This window comes from Hypomesus nipponensis, chromosome 23, assembly GCF_054491055.1.
Source record: "Hypomesus nipponensis isolate SF chromosome 23, ASM5449105v1, whole genome shotgun sequence".
Classification (NCBI taxonomy): domain Eukaryota; kingdom Metazoa; phylum Chordata; class Actinopteri; order Osmeriformes; family Osmeridae; genus Hypomesus; species Hypomesus nipponensis.
This window is the reverse complement of record NC_140383.1, coordinates 12,761,645-12,781,321: the sequence shown is the minus strand read 5'-3', so window position 1 is coordinate 12,781,321 and position 19,677 is coordinate 12,761,645. Positions and strand designations below refer to the sequence as shown.

Here is a 19,677-nt window from a genome sequence, read left to right as displayed (position 1 = left end):
GAGGACGGAGGGATAGGGCTGAAACACCAGGCAAAGCCCTGGAAAGGAGGCCCTGAGTGGACAAGTGGAATTGAAGGAGAAAGATGGAGAACAAGGTTAGAAATACAATTGAGGCCCGTGAGGGCTGAGGAGGAGAAAGAATGATGGTAAAAAATGAAGTCAGACTGTGAGAGTAAGAGGAAGTGGTGGAGAGATCTCTGACTAGCCCCGAAGCAATTACACCTCAGCCAGCTCCCTTGTTCATCATAAGGAGGGGCTATAATCTATATCTATAAAAAGGGGGAGTCCGATGGCTGAGCGGTGAGGGAATCGGGCTAGTAATCTGAAGGTCGCCAGTTCGATTCCCGGCTGAGCCAAATGTTGTGTCCTTGGGTCCCCTACTTGCCTCAGGGGAATGTCCCTGTACTTACTGTAAGTCACTCTGGATAAGAGTAAATGTAATGTAAATGTATAATAAATATAGCCGTGAGGAAAGTACGACTATTCTCACTCGGGTGACCAGATGTCCGGACAGTCCGGTTTGCCAGCCCTTTGTCTGGACCGCTGTTGTGTATCCTCATTTTCGCCCTTTTGTCCTCCTTTTTTTACCCTTCCTGCCCACTGTCGCAATTTACCACTCACGTGGGCTTCAGTGCAAAAAAGAAAGATCTCCTTCAAACCTACGTGGAGTTCAGAACTCCACTTTGCCACTAAGAGCAGCAAGGATCAATATCATGCCTTCTGTAAGGTCTGTCGCATTGATATAGACGTGAGTAGTAGGGAAAAGGGGCTTTAGAGCGGCATGCCGCTACAGAACGACACTAGGATAATGCTAGTTCTGCCGGGCACTCTTTCTTGACATCATTTTTTGCTCCGAACACAACAGCAGATGATAAAACAACCGCTGCTGAGCTGACCAAATTATTTCATGCTTTGAAACATCACCACTCTTATTGGAGTTTATTCTGCAGTTTAGACTGTTGACCTACTAAAATGACTTATGTTGTCTTAATTTCATACCCATTCCCCCACGCATATACAGGCACTCACAAATCCATACATAAACACACGCAGACACACACAAGGCCGTTGTTAGGAATCCCGCTCTCCCCCCCCGCTCCCCCCCCCCCACCCCCATAATCAACTGTGCTAATTTTTGAAGTCAGTCAAATTAATGTTCTGGCAAAAAATATAATGTAATGTACAACCGATGTTTGCCCGCACCCGGTATCAAACATGTCAACTTTGACATCTCAAGCGAAACTACTACCAATTAGCTAACGAAAAGCAAGTGAATCTCTGGTGCTGGTGCTTGAGTGAGTCTATCTGATGTACATCGGTTTTAAAATGCATCTATCTGTACACAAATTATTTCATAACTGAATGTTTTTAGGAGATATCAGACCATTTTCTGTTATTGGTTTTCACTGTGGGCAATGTCAGATAACTAGTTTCATAAAACGTGAGAAGTAAGTGCTAGCTAACACGTGTGCCTACCTGTCACTTCATCATGATAGCTAGGTTACTACTGTAGCCTACTGTTGGCTCACCTCTCAAATATTTTCCTGTTGTGGTGAAAAAACTTGTGAATAAATTGTCATAAACTTGACATATCCATTACATTACATTTATTCCTGCGCACCTTTCCTTCATATCCACTTTTCCCCGCGACGCGAAGTACCTGGACACACATGCACACGCACCCCGACACACAGGGCCGGGCCTAAGGTTTTGGGGCCCTAAACAAAAATAGTGTATGGGGCCCCTTTGATTTGAAAAAAACTTTTTTTTACAAAAAGTAAAACTGGCTCGCACATTCTCACGTCAAGTAAGTCTTTATACATCACAAAGTGTGCGTGAAAACCAGCGTACGCAAGCTTTTTGTGTGTACACAACGTTTATACATGAGGCCCCAGGACTCTCCATGCTTGTTTTGCTACTAAACAAAGCACTTCCAGGATGATCAATAACAATGTTATCTATCATTGGTCTTTCACGGCGCACTCGAAGAATGATTAACCCACCGAGAAAGCCCAGATTGGCATCTGGTTATTTAGGATGCCAACGTGAGGAGCACCCTCTAAAAGTATGGCTTCTCTGAATGATGCTCCCAGCCTTGATTACAACAAAACTAATTATCTTTCTTCACCACTTGTTGCTTTGCTCGTTTATCTATTACTGAGCAGACATACTCGATGGATCAGGCAGTCCCTAATCTCCATCAGTGCGTGTTACCAGAATTCCCACACAACCTGTCTGTATTGATATTTGGGCCACCACCTCGAGGAACAGAGAAATACTGAGAGTAAACCTGAACCTGGTTTCATGTGTTCTCATAGAGTTAATGTGTTGGTACAAGATCCAGTCGTACCACACAGCACACATCTCCTGCCACACAACACGAATTGCACATCCCTATTCTTGTATTCTTATTATTGTTTTCATGTTATACTGCTTATGTTCATTGGAGGCCTCCTTGTTAAAGATACCTCTGTGGGGTTTCTAGGGATGGACCATTATAAATAAAGGAAGCAACATACATACATTGTAGATACACCTGTTTCCTCTGTCAGTATATGTTTTATGTTGCCAGGGTGAGGTACAGCATTATGCGTTGAGGTTTTACAGTGATAGAGACAGCTGAAGTGTCATTCATCTTCCTATTGTGCTGCTTTGTTAAAGAAAATTAAGTCAATTTTTTAATAGATTATATTTCACTCAAATTGAAGATAATCTGTGTGTTCTGTATTTTTTTTAAACAAGTATAGTCGAGAGTTTAGACTGTATCTCATTCACGTTTTTAAAACGTTTTTAAAAATTCTGTAAGGGACCAAACTTGACCTAAAAACTTATGAGGTAGAACAAAACAAATGTTGGCCCTGATGGAGCTGATGGCACATGTGTACAAGCACATTTGCTTACCTATTCACTTTTAGTTATTGTAAGGTATTGAAGTTAAAGGCTGGGTATCTAATGTTTGAGAAGCACTTTTTGTCATATCTGCCTTAATAAACTTCACATCTTGATAGCAACCAATACATATAAAGGTTTGACGGTAATATTAAATCAATCCAATATCTGTGGGCATCGCAAGACTGTAATAAACACAACAAATAATTAGGCTGTACCCTGACTAATGATTGGACGGGCTACCTGTCTGTCAACCTATCTACCTGCTTGCACTCTGCCCCTGCACTCAATGCACATTACTGTAGTTTTGTGGGAGCGGCTTTGAAGGGGGGGTGGGATATTTAGGTTTGAATCATGTCAAACAGAAGCTTAAATAGCTAGCTTAACTCAGCTTTAAGGTCAAGTTACAGTATAACTTGAAAAAAATAAAACAAAAACAATAGACAGTAATCAAAAACTAAAACTAAAATAAAGCCAACACATACAATATTTCAGGTGGTGCAATATTGAGAGATGGATAATGAATTTCTAAGATGGTTGACATCCGAGAAATTGTAAATGACCTATTGGTCACATCTGCAGTTATTTAGAGACTCAGAGAGAAATATTATATTGGTAAATAAAGCCAGAAGAGGAGGAGGCCAAGTTGGTTTTCACAGATTGTGGGTTAGAGGTAGCCCAAGGGTCTTGGAGCGATTGCGTGGAGAAAAAAACTGATTGAAGATAGCCTGAAGGAGAATCACCCCTATTCTGGAGGACTATATCTATATATATATGAAAGTACCCATTCCCAATCTTCCCTTTACTGTCAACTTTTCTTTGGCCTGTTGGATTAGTTTTTCCTATAATACTTTTGTTATAATTCTTCTGAAAAAACGTGGAAAAGCCTTAAAATGCTATTGTTAAATGTCAACCTTGAATAAAACAAGGCAATTAACATGACATTGACCACAATGATGTAGTCCGGACAGGTCCCCGAGCAAGCCACATCCTTGCCAGCTCTAGGTATCAGGACATTGACTTATTTTTACATTCCTCTACAGTCATTAGACATGATCAAAGATTGTCACCAAGTGTGAAGAAGGGATTGGGGGGAGGATGAGGGAAGGGGTGCAGGTAGCTGCAGGGGAGTTTCAAGGGAATTGTTATTTGAGATATTAAATCACTTCCAACCTCAGATCCGTTCAATTAGGTGTGCTCTGCTCTCTGGCGGTTCAGCGGGAAGCTCAGGGCTAATCATGTTATGGACTCACAGAAGTAGCCAGGGTAATTGGAGGTGAGAGCTAACATGGATCAGGGTGAATCGTATGTCTTACCAAGAGAACTCCGGTTTAGAGTGAGATGTTTGAAGTTCGGATGAACAATCACTCAGCGTCTGCTAATGCTAATACTACTACTGCTATTTCTTCTAAAAGCATTACAACTATTGACCCTTACCAAAATTAAGTATACTTAAAGTTTATTTTGTAAGTATACTTAGTATAAATATAGCTGCAAGCAGCGATGCGGGTTCCTCCGCAAAATGGCAAAATATTATAAACATGTACACTGTAGAAGATCGAGACTTGGACAACAACAGAGCAAAACTACTTCATGTTTGGCCAACAACAATAGGCTGAACGGGGATTTGAACTCATGAGCATAAGGTTACAAGTCAGTCTCTCAGTTTTTTGACATGCCGCACTGCATGCTGGGTACCCAAGGGTGCTGACGCTGATTATTGAGCTGTGCTCCGACTGCGTGATATGACTATTAGTTTTTGGTCAGCTTTGGGACAAAGGTTAAGAAACGGTTGACATTTCAAGGTGAAATTGCATGAAATTGCGCATGGTATTTCAGAAAGATGTCTGCCTTACTAAACAAGTAATACAAATTATGACTGGCCAAAAGACTGTGCCTGGATTCGAAATTGTGATCTTGCACTTTGTAGGACACCATTTCAACCTATTGAGCTACCCTCAAGGATGAGAATATGTGGTTAGTTACTGTACAAAAAAAGGAAGCCGTTTCTCTGTAGCACGGATTGTTTGATTCGGACAAAGTTTAAACAGCTGTAATTCAATGATCTTTTGACATATCAAGGTGAAATTGCGCATGGTACTTCAGTTTTGAAGATTTTCCCAAGTTTTCACTGTACAGGAAAATCCATCATGGTGGACCTTATGGGTACTTGAGGCTTTTTTGTTCTCCATGAGAAATGAGGCATGTACACCAAGTTTCAGAAGAATTGGAGCAATAGTCTTGAGAACGATTTGGTGTGAACTTGAAATGCTAATGTTGCTGTGGTGTCCCTTGCAAAAAATAAGTATACTTCAAGTTTATTTTGTAAGTATACTTAGTATAAAAATTATACTATTATCATTTTACTTAAAGTATACTAGCAGTGTACTTATTTATATACTATTTTTGTAGTAAGTAAAATGAATTGGCCCACTTTTGAGGTCATTTAGTACACTTATAGTGTATTTCAAGGTTTACTTTTGAATACTGTAAAGTAGCCTGTGTAGTGCACTTTCAGTTCATAAAGTATACTTCCTAAATTACTTAAAAGTATACCTTGGAATACTCTAAAGTAACCTGTGTAGTGCACTTTCAGTTCATGAAGTATACTTCCTAAAGAGCCTCAAAGTATACTTTGCAACACTTTCAAGTGCACTTTCAATTAATGTAAGTACCTCAAAAGTAAACTTAATAAATTTAATTTTACTATGAATTACTAATAAATTAAAATGCTTAGGGGCCCCTCAGATCTTGTATCACACGGCGAGAACGGGGCCCTCACAAAGTTAACCTGCAGATTCTGAAAGAAGGTACTAACTGCACAGGCATCTATGCTTAAGGAATCCAGCTCTTATGATTAAACGTAACAGTCATTTAACTCATGGTTACAATGGTAAACCAGCATAACAACGACAATTACCACGCAACAAACACTACACTACATTCTAAGCAGACACATTTAAAAAACGAAATTCATGAAGTTACAATTATATTTCGAACAAACGGCAAATTTATCAGCAAATTTTAACACTATTTACCACCTTGCATCATGGGAATTGACTAGCCAATGAGCCACACTATCTTGATTATTTCACGTTGTTATTTTGTTCTTCAGTCAGTTTGACAGTATAACCATCAAATTCTCAAGTAGCTTTTTTGTTTTTTTCCATTAATACTCCAATTGATAATCATTAGTATAAGAGTATAGGGTTTCAGAATGTTTTAGCAGTAATTAAGGTTACAGCTTCAGTAACAAAAAAACATTAAATGTGCAATGCATTGAAAGTATACTTTGCAATACATTCGAGTGTGCTTTCAATTTATGTAAGTACTTAAAGAAGTAAACTTAATCATATTAATTTTACTACAACTTACTAATATATTAAAATGTTTAGGGGCCCCTCAAATGGCTCTGATCTTGTGTCACTTGATGAGAACGAGGGCCCTCGCTAAGTTACACTGCAGATTCTTAGCTGAAAGAAGCTAGTTACTGCGTATGCATTAACATTGAATGAATCCAGCTGTTTGTATGAAACGCAACAGTCATTTAACTCATGGTACAATGATAAACTAGCACAACAATGATAATTACAATGCAACAAAACATTACATTCTAAGCAGACACACACAAATTTTTTTTTTATAAACTTAAAAAACGAAATTCATGAAGTTACATTGTATTTCGAACAAATGGCAAATTTATCAGCCAATGTTAACACTATTTACTGCCTTGCATCATGGGAATTGACCAGCAAATGAGCCACGCTATCTTCATTTTTTCACTTTGTTATTTCATTTTTCAGTCAGTTTGACCTTCAAAGTATAACGTTCAAAGGCAAAATACAACCGTTCTGTCTGCTTCTTTCTCAAGTAGCTTTTTCATTTTTTCCATTAATCCTCCAATTGATAATTATTAGTATAAGAGTATAGGGCTTCAGAATGTTTTGGCAGTAATTAAGGTCACAGCTTCAGTACCAAAAAAGATTCAATGTGCAATGCATAAGAGATTTTCATACATTTACATTTAGAAGACGCTCTTCTCCAGAGCGACTTACACTAAGTACAGGGACATTCCCCCGAGGCAAGTAGGGTGAAGTGCCTTGCCCAAGGACACAACGTCATTTGGCTCGGCCGGCAATCGAACTGGCGGCCTTCAGATTACTAGCCCGATTCCCTAACCGCTCAGCCACCTGACTCCCGACATAGACATGAATTAGTAGAATGAAATGGATCAAAAAAATGTAACCTGTAATGTACTTTAAAATTATTTCGATTGTTTTTGCTGTAATAGAAAACATAGATTCTACTCCAGAAATGTATACCATTTTCTGTTTTTAAGCATAGTTCTAAAAGTATATCAAAAGTGAACTATTTTCAAAGCATACTTAAAAGTATATCCAAAGTGAACTATTTTCTAAGTATACGTCTTACAAAAGTGAACTATTTTCAAAGCATACTTAAAAGTATATTAAAAAATTTACTATTTTCCAAGTATACTCCTTAAATGTATTTCAAAAATGAACTATTTTCAAAGCATACTTAAAAGTATATCAAAAGTGAACTGTTTTCTAAGCATACTGCTTAAAAATATATCAAAAGTGAACTAAAAGTGTACTATCCACATTTTAGTATACTTTAAAATATTCCTTTTTTGTAAGGGGATAATAGTACTCGTAGCAATGCTACTACCATGCTAGTGTGACTTGTAAGCCTTTTCATTCGTACATTTTGAAGCCATACGAAAGCGTTTGTGGCATCGTTTTTGTCCATCGGAAAATATTCAGTTGGAATGTTCGAAATTGCATATATGTGATGTTACGCTGTGAGACCCGCATTTGAATGATCACGATGATGTGCAACGCTATTCCTTAACGGGTTAGCATAAAGTGTTTCGACTGTTGTTATGTTATACAAACTTTCTATAAGTCGGTTCGAAATATAAACCGCATTACCAAAAATTTTAACCGGGGTATAAACTGTGGTTTTATTTCCGAAAAATACGGTACTTGATATGGTAATGCTAATGCTAACACTACTACCTTTGTATCCTGTTTGGGTGTCAGGTTAGTGTTCGCTTGAGTTAACAACTGATGAACACAAATTGTGAGTTGAACCCAAATTATATTCTATATACTGTAGTTATACAATGACTATCCTTACTTCATGAAGTTCATTATCTGTGCCTTACCGCTGAACTCTGTGAACAATATTTGTTAACGCAGGCTGGACAATGTTATCAGTGGTACTTATGGACTTCCTGTGTGGAGTAGGACTTCCTTAGGGGAATGCTTTCAGCCGAGGTTAAATTCTGACACTGTTTACAATCACATCACACACAAACACACAAACGGACATACACACACTTTCATACACTCACATAACTGTCAGTGACCTACTGCAATTGTTTGCACAAAAACATCCACATAAACGCTAACACACACTAACACACAAACACACACACACGCACAAACAGACACACCCACACAAGCATACCATTCTTCATTCCCCTCCGTTTGGAAATCACTCATCCCTTTCTCCAACTGTCTGTCTTGGGTCCTGCAGCATCAGCCAGGGGGACGGAGAGTGAAGTTTCTCTCTCCATATCTCCTCCACACATATGTCTTAGGACACCAGGGGACATAATGGCACTTCCTGTATTTTTACATCCTTGTTGCCACTCTTGTACAGTAAAAGATCCAACTGCCTCAGTGCTAACTGGGTAGAGGGATGAACAATTTCTCCAGGGCACGTTGCTTAATGGCTCTGAAATCTTATGAGGGGATCAGATGACTGGCTGCCGACTTGGAGGAGGCTGACTGGGGACAGATGGTTCAGTGTCTTGTGCTCCCTGCTGTTTCAGAGCCTTGGCGGAAAGCCTATGGGGAAGAGCAGAAAGCCCCTTTTCTCTGCTGGTGCTGGCCCATTGTAGACAGACACATTGAGCCCAGTGAATCAGTGAGAAGCACAAACAAACAAGACCCTCCAGGACCATGACATGCTGAGCACAGGGTTCATGTTTTGCTCTGTATTCTGAAGCCAGGCTGATTTGATCACTTTAGGTTATTACTGTAAGAGTGCAAACCTTAAGAAGGTGAAACGCATATTAGTGTGTTCATTATGTAAATTGTAAAATTCACTCTTCACAACACAAACAATGTTTCTGCTAAATCTGAGCATGTTACTATGACTCAGTTTGCAATAACACTAATTAATTGGGTGATTCATGTTTTTCATATCATATTCGTCATGAACAAAACTAAACAGTCCACTGTGAGCTCCTACTGAGAGGATCCTGTTGGGCCTTAAAGAGAGAGGGATGAGGGAGAAGAAAGGATGGAGGGAGGTAGAAGAGAGTAGAGACAGGGATGGAGGAAGAATAGAAGAAATAGACAGATGGAGGAGGAAAAGAGGACAAGGATGGAGGGAGGGATGGAAGGAGAAGAGACAGGGATAGAAGAAGGAAAGAGTCAGGGATGGAGGGTGAAGATAGGAGAGAGGGATGGATGAAGGGAGAAGAGAGGAGGGAGGGAGAAGAGAGTAGAGAAGGACAGATGGAGGAACAAGACGGGATACAGAACATCTGGTTAATAACGTCTGGAGCATGGCTAAGAGGGGATGTTGGTGGATGCTAGTGGGGAGGTGGACACTGAAGGGGATGAAGATAAACAGACTTTAAAGTGTCTGTCCCTGCCCCCCCGCCCCCAAAGGCTTGACACAGACACCCTGGTGCCCACTTCCCCTCCTCCCCTCTCTTCTAGACGAGGGACCACCTCCAACCCCTACAGGTTCCAATTTAATACATCCTGTTCCAAGGAGAAGGGAAGGCTTCTTTCCTGTGCCAAATCCACCACCTCCACGCCTCCAGCCCCCCATACACTTTCCTTGCCGCTCCTCTATTTATCGATTTTTCAGTTTCACTTTCCAGACCTATCTTCTCTCCATCTATGTGCAGTGCTTTCTCTCTGCATCCTAGTTGCTCTCTGTCATTCTGCTTGCTTTGCTCTCTCTCTTGCACTCCTTCTCTGCCTGTCTCTCTATCTTCCTCCATTCCTCCATCCTGACACCTCTTTTGTGCTCGCCCCTCTTCTCCCTCTCTCCCTTTCATCCTCTCTCTCCCTGTCCTGCTGTTGAAGGAATATTTAAAACACTGACAGTCAGAGAGTTTCCTCTCAATGTTCTGCCCATTCTGTCTGCCTTCTCTTCTGCCTGCAGATGAACTCTTGGATAGAGACGCTGTTCTCTGCAGCCCAGACACACCCAGGTCAGGTCTGCTGTCATCCCATCTCCACCGTCTAAGACAAGTCCTTTTGTGATAAAAACATAGAGTTGCCACCGTGGTTTCCTTTGTGAATCATTATGTGTCTCAGACGTCATTAACATGTCCCAGGAAAGTGTGTAAGGCACACTGGGGCTTAGTTTCTGTGTCTGTTAGTGTGCGTAGCAGTGTGTTGGTGTGTGTGTGTGTATGTGTGTAAGCTGTCAACATTTTAAAGGCATGTGCGCGTGTACAAACACAAAAGTGCCCTGCCATAGAAACTTTTACATAGAAGCTGACAAAGTATAGCGCTAATGACAAGAAGAGAAAGCCTCTGTTCCCCTGCTCACCTCCTTAATGAGATCCTGCCGACTGACAACCACCAAGCAACCCTTTATGCAAACGGCTCCAGCACAATCTCCAACACACACAGTCACAAACGGCTCTCCCAGACAGGCTCACTGGACAGCTGGCCTAAAATAACAGATCATTATTTAACACTGCGACTAAACACACCTTCAAATTGGGCCTCATTAATGTTGTGTGGAAAGGCCAGGGATAATATCATAACTACACGCTGGCAGCCCCGTGCACTGCACACCTGCTTGTCTGACTCGATAGAAACCCTGGATTCTGCTCTGTCAAATCCCATCACAGGGATACACTCACCTGTGACTGTAACATTTCTAGGTAAGGAGTTGTAGAACTGTAATGAGATTTGTCAGCCCAAGAACTGCATGAATATAAACTGTATAAACAAACAATAATATGTAGAATGTCTCATACTCCACTGCCTATGGATTGTCAATACAATAGCAGAGTATGAACAACCTTTACATTGTTCAGTCTAAAGGGATTACATATGGTGTTCTGGAGTGGGATTACTGTTGGGTTCTTCAGTTTGTGTGAAGAGCTGGTGCTACCCACACATCTCAGATGGTTTCACTTATACTGTAACACGTATCACCTTCCTGATGCTACAACTGTATTGATTGTGTACAAAATTACAATAGTGACTTGCAGTCAGAGATTTTAACAGAATAAACTGGATTTCTGGTTCGTCCCATTCAGGGGAGAACTCAGCCAGAAGGCATGATAGCAGGTAATTGTCAATTAACATCAAAATCAAATTCCACCATGGTGTAGCACTTTATGGACATCAGCAGTCAAGCATTATGACCAATTTTATGCTTGCTTAATCATTAGTGTGACATAGAGGGGAGCTTTCAAGTTCATTTTTGTCAAAGAGTGACAAGCGAGTCTCTTTATGGTCTTGAATATATTGTAGCAGCCCTGTGCTCTGAATCCCAAAAATGTTTTTAGTATGTAGTCCAAATAAAAGAATTACAATCTTCTATACTTTTATACTTCCACAAAAGTAAAATCAATCTGATAGTTCCCAGGAGCGATGGCCCAGCCTTAAGCGCCCATGATGGAAGATGATACCCTCCTCAGGCTCACTTGATTTGTGAGATGAAATGCTTGTCATTTGGTGAAAATAACAAAGGAGAAGGATGTCTGCTGCCTCTTATGAATTTATGAACTTATGAAGTTTGTGAACATGCGTAGAAGTTGAAAGACAGCTCTCAATATTTTTTGTATTGTCCCGACATTTACTCCTCCCCCCTAGACTGATTTAACTGTAAAGTTAGTCATGCCAGAAGACACCAAGCCTCTTTGAATTAGAACATTTTAATTAATTGTTATTAACTTAGATGTTTGTTAACTCATACTCATATTTATAATCAGACAGCCCTGCTTACAAATGTAAAAGGGATTTTCTCTTTGGTCTAGCGATAGATATTTGGGTTCCCACACATAACGTTGGCGGTTTCATCACTACCTCAACCCACAGGCGATGCTGTTATAATGATGATAATGAAGTCACCCACAGAAACCAGAAGTAATGAATTCTCCCACTTAGAAACCAGAAATGAAAGAGTGACTCTCGTGTGCTCAGCAGCATTCTGAAGAGGTTTGTTGGAGCCAACGTTGCCACATGCGTCCTGTGCTACTTATTCTGCTCCTCTGACACATTTCCCTCTGTCAGTCCTAGAGCCACAGGCCTGGAGGAAGCAGTCACTCCTGCCAGCGTCGTATGGCAAAACATGCATCCAAACGCACATCAAAATTGAAGGTTTTCTGTCTCTTTCTCTCTCTTTCTGTCTCTCAGCTGGTTGTCCATCTTAACAATAATGCTGCTTTTTGTTTGTCAATGTCCAGAAAGCACCCTGCTGAAGGGAGGTCGGGTGGGCTGCATGTTTTTGTGATTCCTGTCTCCTCAGACTACTGTTGACAACAAACACCCAAGCGAGTCTGACAGAACACAGAAGCAAACACAGCACAACAGTACAAGTAGCTGTGAGCGCATAGAAAAAACGAGCTAGCTGTTGTTCCTTTCAATCTTGTTTGCAGAGAAAGAGGGACGGTGTTGACCCTGTCATGCTGTTCTCTCCCAGCTGCCAGCCCTGCTTTCTAAAGACCTCAAATAAGCGGCAGATATATTTACACTGCATGAGTCCTGCCAGTTCATCTGAGAGTGAATGTGTTGTTGGACTACAACTCCCATAAACTCCTTGCTCACCTACTCCAAACGATATCTCCAGCTGTCAAAGTGGAGTAAAGGGTGATATAGCAGTCAGCAAAAGTTGTTGATGTGGGTCTGTTTGTCACAGTGTGTGCGTGTGTGTGCTTGTGCATGTGTGTTTGTTTGCATGTGTGACCAAACAAAGCATCAAAAATGTATGTGTTCATGTGAATGTTGGGTTGTTTAATATTCTACTCACCAGTTGGTGTGGCCTCTGTTTGCGCCAGGGCAGGAGGGGTGGTGGTAAATGGCGCAGCAGAGAAGTTCTCCATGCTGAGCGTATGTTAGGCTGTCCGGAGATGGGATTGAGGGGGACAGCTGAGGACGGATGAACAGAGAAAGGGAGAGAGAAACAGGGAAGTAGAGAGCGAGAGAGTGAGGGTGAGAAAGAGCGAGAGAAGGCAGAAGGCCTAAAGAGCTTTCCTGGAGAAGGAGGGGGGGGGGGGTTGAAGTAAGGCTCTTTGGTTACCTAGTCTCCATGGGAAAGGAAGAGGGGATATGGTGCAGTAATCTCTCCCTGTGTGTCCAGTTAAATAGGAAAGCACAGATCTTAATGCACTTACCGATATGTACTGTACATGCATGTACACAAACCAAAAAAGACCAAACATAAGATGTCAGTACTCTTAAAATACTCTCTGCTTTAGGTCATTCAAAGTTAGATTCATCAGGATATAATTCAACACGATACAGCATGATAAAGCACACTATCAAGTGAATCGTCTGGTGACCAATTCCTGTAGGCACCCAAAGGCAATGTATTGATGCCTGAGAAATCCAGTCTAGCTACTGTTGATCTTTTCTCAAACTGACCAGGAAAATTATTGTATTGGGACACACAATACAATATCTGCAGAACTGCAAACAGACTCATGCTGAGAGTCAACTATGACTATTGCCTCCCCTCTGAGAGTCCTCCACAAGCCCTGCCTCTGCCTGCTGGCTGGCGTCTGCATCCACTGACCCCTCAGCTCTTCAACAAACAGAGGAAGTGAGGCTTTGACTGGCCATTTCTTATCACCGACACACACTCAAATAGGCGCTCTGGAGAGCCGGATCTCTGTCGATACCACAGTGACCTCCCCCTCATGCCAAGTCAACCCGCTCAAGCCCGTGGGCTGCTCAGGCTAGCTCTAGCACTGCGGATGGGTCACACATGGTCTTATAGAAATCCTGTCATGGAGATTTTCCATTACACATAACAACATTGAGGTTACATGTAACTACATAGCAATACCTACAGTAACCATGTTGAAGGTACATGGGAGTTGCCATATTATTGAATGGTATTTAGTGTCAGCAGTATAGGTTATTACAAAGATGAAAGAAGGCAAAATAAGAGGAATGGGAGGGGTATCAGGGGTAAGTGGATGTTGTAAAGGGGTATTTGAAAGTTATGTTACCAAAACAAGATCCATGTTGTTGTTGTTATTATATTATTCATAGAAATCCCAACATATCCCATACCTTACAACTTGTAACACAAAACCACAATGAAGTGTAACTACATATCAGTTAATATGTTCAGTTACATATGCAACTAGATTGTTGTTACCATGGGTATTGGTACAGTATTTAGATGCATGGTAGTTGCCTTAATGTTAAGTGTTGCCAAGATTGTTATGTAAACAGAAAGGTCATACAGGATCTTGGCATATGGATTACATTAGAAGTGTTTGTCTGCATTTGAGAAACAAGTGCAAGTGTTTCTTAAATTGTAGATTGTTGGGATTTATCATTACAGTTTTTTTACAATCACTTTGACACAAATTTCAGAACCTTGATGTCCTTTTTCAAAACTCTAGATACATAACTCGAAAAAGTAATTACTTGTAACACACACTGCCACATGTTCAAAGCATAGCATAGTATGTTCATATCTTTAAAGACACCTTGCGCATGCAGAATCATTAGTTCAAAAAATTAATTGATCATGATATACCATAGCAACATTCACTTAGATCATCCACACACAATATACCCATAGTTTCAACATGTAGTTGTTTGTACAATCAACATTTTTAAAATGTTTAATATATTAAATATTGGGTAACACTTTAGATGAGCTCACCAAATTCATCATTTATTAACCAATTTGTTACCTATCAGTTAACGGTTTGTTCATACAAAATGTATCATTATTAAAGCATTTGTTCACACAGATAGGATTCGGGTTTAGGATTTAGGTTTAGGGTTTAAGTTTTGGTTAATGTTAGGGGTTTAAGGGTTAGGGTTATGCTCTACTAATGCTTTACTAATGATACATTTTGTATGAACAATAAATAACTAATGGTGAACAAACTGCTAACTGATAGGTAACAAATTGGTTAATAAATTACAAATTTGGTGGTCATCTAAAGTGTTACCAAATATTGTACTACAAAATGTGTGATACATGTTTCATAAGACACTACATCACCATAAAGGGATTAAGAGAAAATACTACAGACAGTGGAATCATTGAGCAAAATCAGAAATGTATTGATGAAATACAATCAAATTATAGCAAATACAGTTTTTTTTTGTATCAAAGCAAACATAATTAGCTACAAAATAAAACGATGCTAGAGTATGTGAACATGTACAGGGGGGTATTCCAAGTAGCGGGTTTAGTGAAAACTTTGAGTTGTTTAACCCTGAAAAGAGGCATACTCCGAGTTCCGCGTTCCAGAAAGAGAGGTAACGAAACCTTTTGGTAAGTTTCCATGGTAACTTACCCCTTGAAACTAACCTGCTCGCTAGCAGGTTTTCCATGCCAAACTCTGGTTTCTACCGATCCCCTCCCACTTTATGAGCCTGATACACGGCATTTCATGTCCTGGTTCAGCCGAGCGATCTCGAACAAAATTAAATTTGCTTAGTTATACGCCGGGAGACGATTTTAAGACTGCGGTTTGATGTACTTTAATTCCCTGATGAATACTTAGGTTAACGTTAGGCTACAGTTTCACACAATCTGTTTATTACATTTATTTTAGCAACATTCTGAGCCCTTGGGTCTTCATCGATAGTGTTACTCACCGTGGACTTGCACTCAGAATTGGCCAAATGCCTTTTCGCAGTGAAATAAAGACAAATAATTGAAATTGTATTTGGTCTTCTTTATTGCCTACAAATAGAAATCTAACAATGAGTAGCATATTTCTATCGGCTATTGTTCCTACAATTTACATGATTCATATGATTCCTACAATTTACATGATGTAGGCTACAGTCCTGTAACTGTTGTTTTAGCAAATCTATTTCAACATTGTTGAGGGACAATATATTGGCCAAACAACCGAAACTAATTCCCCTATGGCTTGAAGGAAGATGGGAAACTGAACAGTGTATTAACATTAACCAAATAATGCCAATACCACTGGAATTACAGTTATTTGACTCTTTGGGTTACATCAGAGCAAGAATGGTCAAATTAAGGTTAAATAACATAATCATTTTATCATATTGCAAATGAATGCAATCAATGAAGTTAACTCTTATGCCTACTCTACCATGATTATTGTAAACCAGAGATAGAAAGCATGAGGTGAGGAAGAAGGAGTAGGCCTAGGACAAGCCAGAGCTGAGGAGAAGGTCTCAGGAGATCAAGAATCCACAGAACAATGCTTCACAATTCCATTTATATCCAAGAACAACTACAATCACACCAGAATCTTGACCCTTACTTATCAACATGACTACCAATGCTACAGTAAGTTACACTATGACATGTGAGAGCCATCAAGTTGAGACTCCATCCAGTAACTCCATATTTTACCATATGAGAGGTGGGGGCAGGTTGATAGCCTTACAAGATCAGCCTTTATTCTTCTGCCCTAAGTACACCATCTCTTGGTCAAAATAGAAATTCAGAAAATCCAACTATTAATATTCATATATTAACATCACCTGTGACCATGCATCCTCTCGTAACTGGTGTTCCAGTAAATCTTTTTTGAGGTTAGCCTTTATTCTTCTACCCTAAGTAGGCCTACACCATCTCTCGGTCAGTTTTTGGCACTTTCTTCACGAGGTGCAGTTTGTACAACTAATTTACTTGTTACTGGGTATACATGAGATTACATTAGCTACATTTCACTGTTCCACATGCAAAATTCACCTGCCATTAAATGAACATCTCACTGTATACAGCATGCCCTGTTGTCAGAATGTGCAAATTGTTTTTATATTCATTATCCTCATAATGTCAGTGTAACTGACAATTACAAAAAAGCCTGTAAATAAAAGTACATGGAGAGAGAACTAGCTACCAGTAGCTACCATACATAATTCTCTGCATCATCATCATCATCCTTTGATAAAAAGCATTCTGTTGAGGGAAACTGCTACTACAAGTTGAAATAGGCACCAATTGATATTTAAACTTTGTATCATGTCAATATGATTAAAACCATGGTGACATTGAGGCAACAATCACAAGCGTAGCCTATAAGCAAAATATGCATTACCTGTTCGAATGCTATTGCATTCAAATAGTAAATGCATTGACTCGGCAGCAATTGTCTCCCATGCCAATTCTATTCAATTGTAGCTATAGGCTACGCTGCTACAGCCGTGTTGCTTTTTTCCGGAATATGTGCTCAGATTGACCATGAACACAAAATAAAACTTATATCTAAAGTGTGCTGAAGTATGACGTTTTTTGTCGTTGGTTGCCATGGTGAATCCTAGTATCGGAGCTCCATAGATGTTGGCTTTTGGTAGTATTCATGCACGCGCTAAACTCAGAGTTGCCGTACTCCGAGTTGAGTTTACAAATTCATATCAGCTTTTCTGGAACCAAATTTTCGGCGTTTCCCATGTTAGAGTAACTCAACTCAGAGTTCAGGGTTAATCTCAGAGTTTGTTAAACCCGCTACCTGGAATACCCCCCTGCAGTGTTCCTCGCCTGGCTCAAAAAACAAACAAACAAAGCAAACTAAAGGATTGATTATTCTCCTACATTTCCATCACCCCTGTCTTGTGGAGTTGGCCACAAGTTTTCATTCACATCGCAATAGATGTTTTCATTTGACATACATCTCTGAAAGAATCTCCAGGCACAGTGAATCCAGGCCTGACACTGGTCTGCGGTAATGTAATTGTATCCATGGCCTGGAAAAGAGGAACTTGTTCATGAGAGTGCCTATTGTACACCTCCATGTGAAGAACAATTCCTCAATAGGGTTGAGGAAGAAATTGAAAATTGTGTTAGCGTTTTGAAAAATGTGCATTTAGATCATCAGTTGTGAGTTGTGTCTAGAGTTGTGTAAAAAGACATCAAGGTTCTGAAATGTATGTCAAAGTGATTGTAAATGTTTTTAAGATGTGCTGATAGACAGTTCTGTGACTCCAAACACTGGCACCTACGCATCGGAAACAAAACCTCTGACTGTGCATTATGAGTTTGTTTTGTATAATCTGTATGTGGATGACATGGCCTGTGTGCTGCCACAGCATGAACTATGAACCCCTATGTCTCATACTAATAATCCTGAAACAAGGTTTTCTGTGTTTGGGGTCTAATTACCAACCGAGCAAGACAGATGTTATTCACAACCACTGGATCACATGAGCTGAAGACGCTACTTGTGTTCAGCATTCATGCAGGTCATTCCAATTCAATTACACAACATGGCAACAATTACAGACCCTGTATGGATCAGAACATAACTGATCTCTTATATATATACAAATACTTTAATAGTTACAGAATATAATGCAGTTGTTCATAATTAGTGAATAATTCACAAAACACCATCAATACATTGTTAAAAAACAATGATGTTTAATAAACTACAGACCTGATGAACTAACAATGATTAAATTATCTTCAAAGGCTTCATTTTGTGTAGTTATTACAAAGTGTTACCAGAACTGTCCAACAGGAAGGTTTACACAGATCGGCCTGATATATGAGTTAGATTAAAACAATGTGACCTCCCTCCAGTGTCCCAGGATGGCGTGGGAGTCAGCTGTCAGAGAAACGACTCCTGTTCATCAATTTCTATACTTTAAAACTAAACTAGTAAACTGGACAACACAGTGTTTGTATGGTATGGTTATAGAGTGACTCTGGGAGCCATACTCCTAGCGAATATTCCCTGTGACAACTGGTTAAGGGGGGCCTCACCAGCTGTCTCAACACATGGATCAAACTAAACGAAACTGAGGGGAAAGACTTCTCCTACACACTACAATTGTAGAGACAGTTTTTCAAGACCTAAAAAGGTACACTCACCAACTATCCAGGACTGCACACTGTGTGTCTGTGAGCTGTGGGTCTTGGTACTGGATAGACCCCCTGCTCTCTCTTCTACCCTCCTGGTCCACTGTCCTGAAAGGAACGGTTATTCAAAGCACTATAGCTAGTGCTATGGAAGCCTTGTTCTCTCTTGTTGACAGGAATCACGCAATCTCACAATATTGTCTTCAAATCCTGCAACTTTTTACTTGGCGTGAGAACCGGGTGGTCTGCACGTGAACTGGACAACTTCTCTTCCACCCCCTCCCTTTCCCTCTTCCCTCTGGTAAAGTTATTTCCCAGTATGGAATCTCTTCTGCTCCACCAATGGGCTATGAGGCCCCGCCCATCCCAGCAGCAGACAAGTGAAGCACAGCTGTTCCAGGGCCGAGGCTGCCTCTGGTCAGGAGTCTGAGGGAGGAGACAGGAAGCTGGAGAACAGGAAGGAGAACGAGGCGTAACCCTCCAGCCAAAGTTGACTTTTGTGAAGGAAAAGTGTGAGTGTATTTCACGAGGGTATGAATGAAACTATGAAACTTTAAATGTATGATATCATGGGCATCTCTCTGGACCATGTCCTGGACATCTGTTTGCAGACAAATCCAGCTCTATCGAGAGTTGAATTGATCTTCAGGGGATGGAATATTGCAGTGATACAGTTATGTGGAGAGGCTGAGGGACGCGATGTGGAAATGGGGGAGGAGCGATTGAACAGCTGCA

At 40.4% G+C, this 19,677-nt stretch overlaps 1 protein-coding gene across 1 annotated transcript in view; it reads right to left on the bottom strand.

Moving 5' to 3' along the window:
* LOC146234292 (glycophorin-C-like) overlaps positions 1 to 19,230 on the bottom strand; it is a 30,239-nt gene extending 11,009 nt beyond the window's left edge. Inside the window, exons 1-2 of the mRNA XM_084688067.1 lie at positions 18,955 to 19,230; positions 12,931 to 13,049 (exon numbers count right to left, since the gene is read on the bottom strand). Coding sequence (XP_084544193.1) covers positions 12,931 to 13,003 — 73 coding nt within the window. The 5' untranslated portion in view covers positions 13,004 to 13,049; positions 18,955 to 19,230. The remainder of the gene's footprint in view (positions 1 to 12,930; positions 13,050 to 18,954) is intronic.
* Between the last annotated feature and the right edge of the window lie 447 nt (positions 19,231 to 19,677).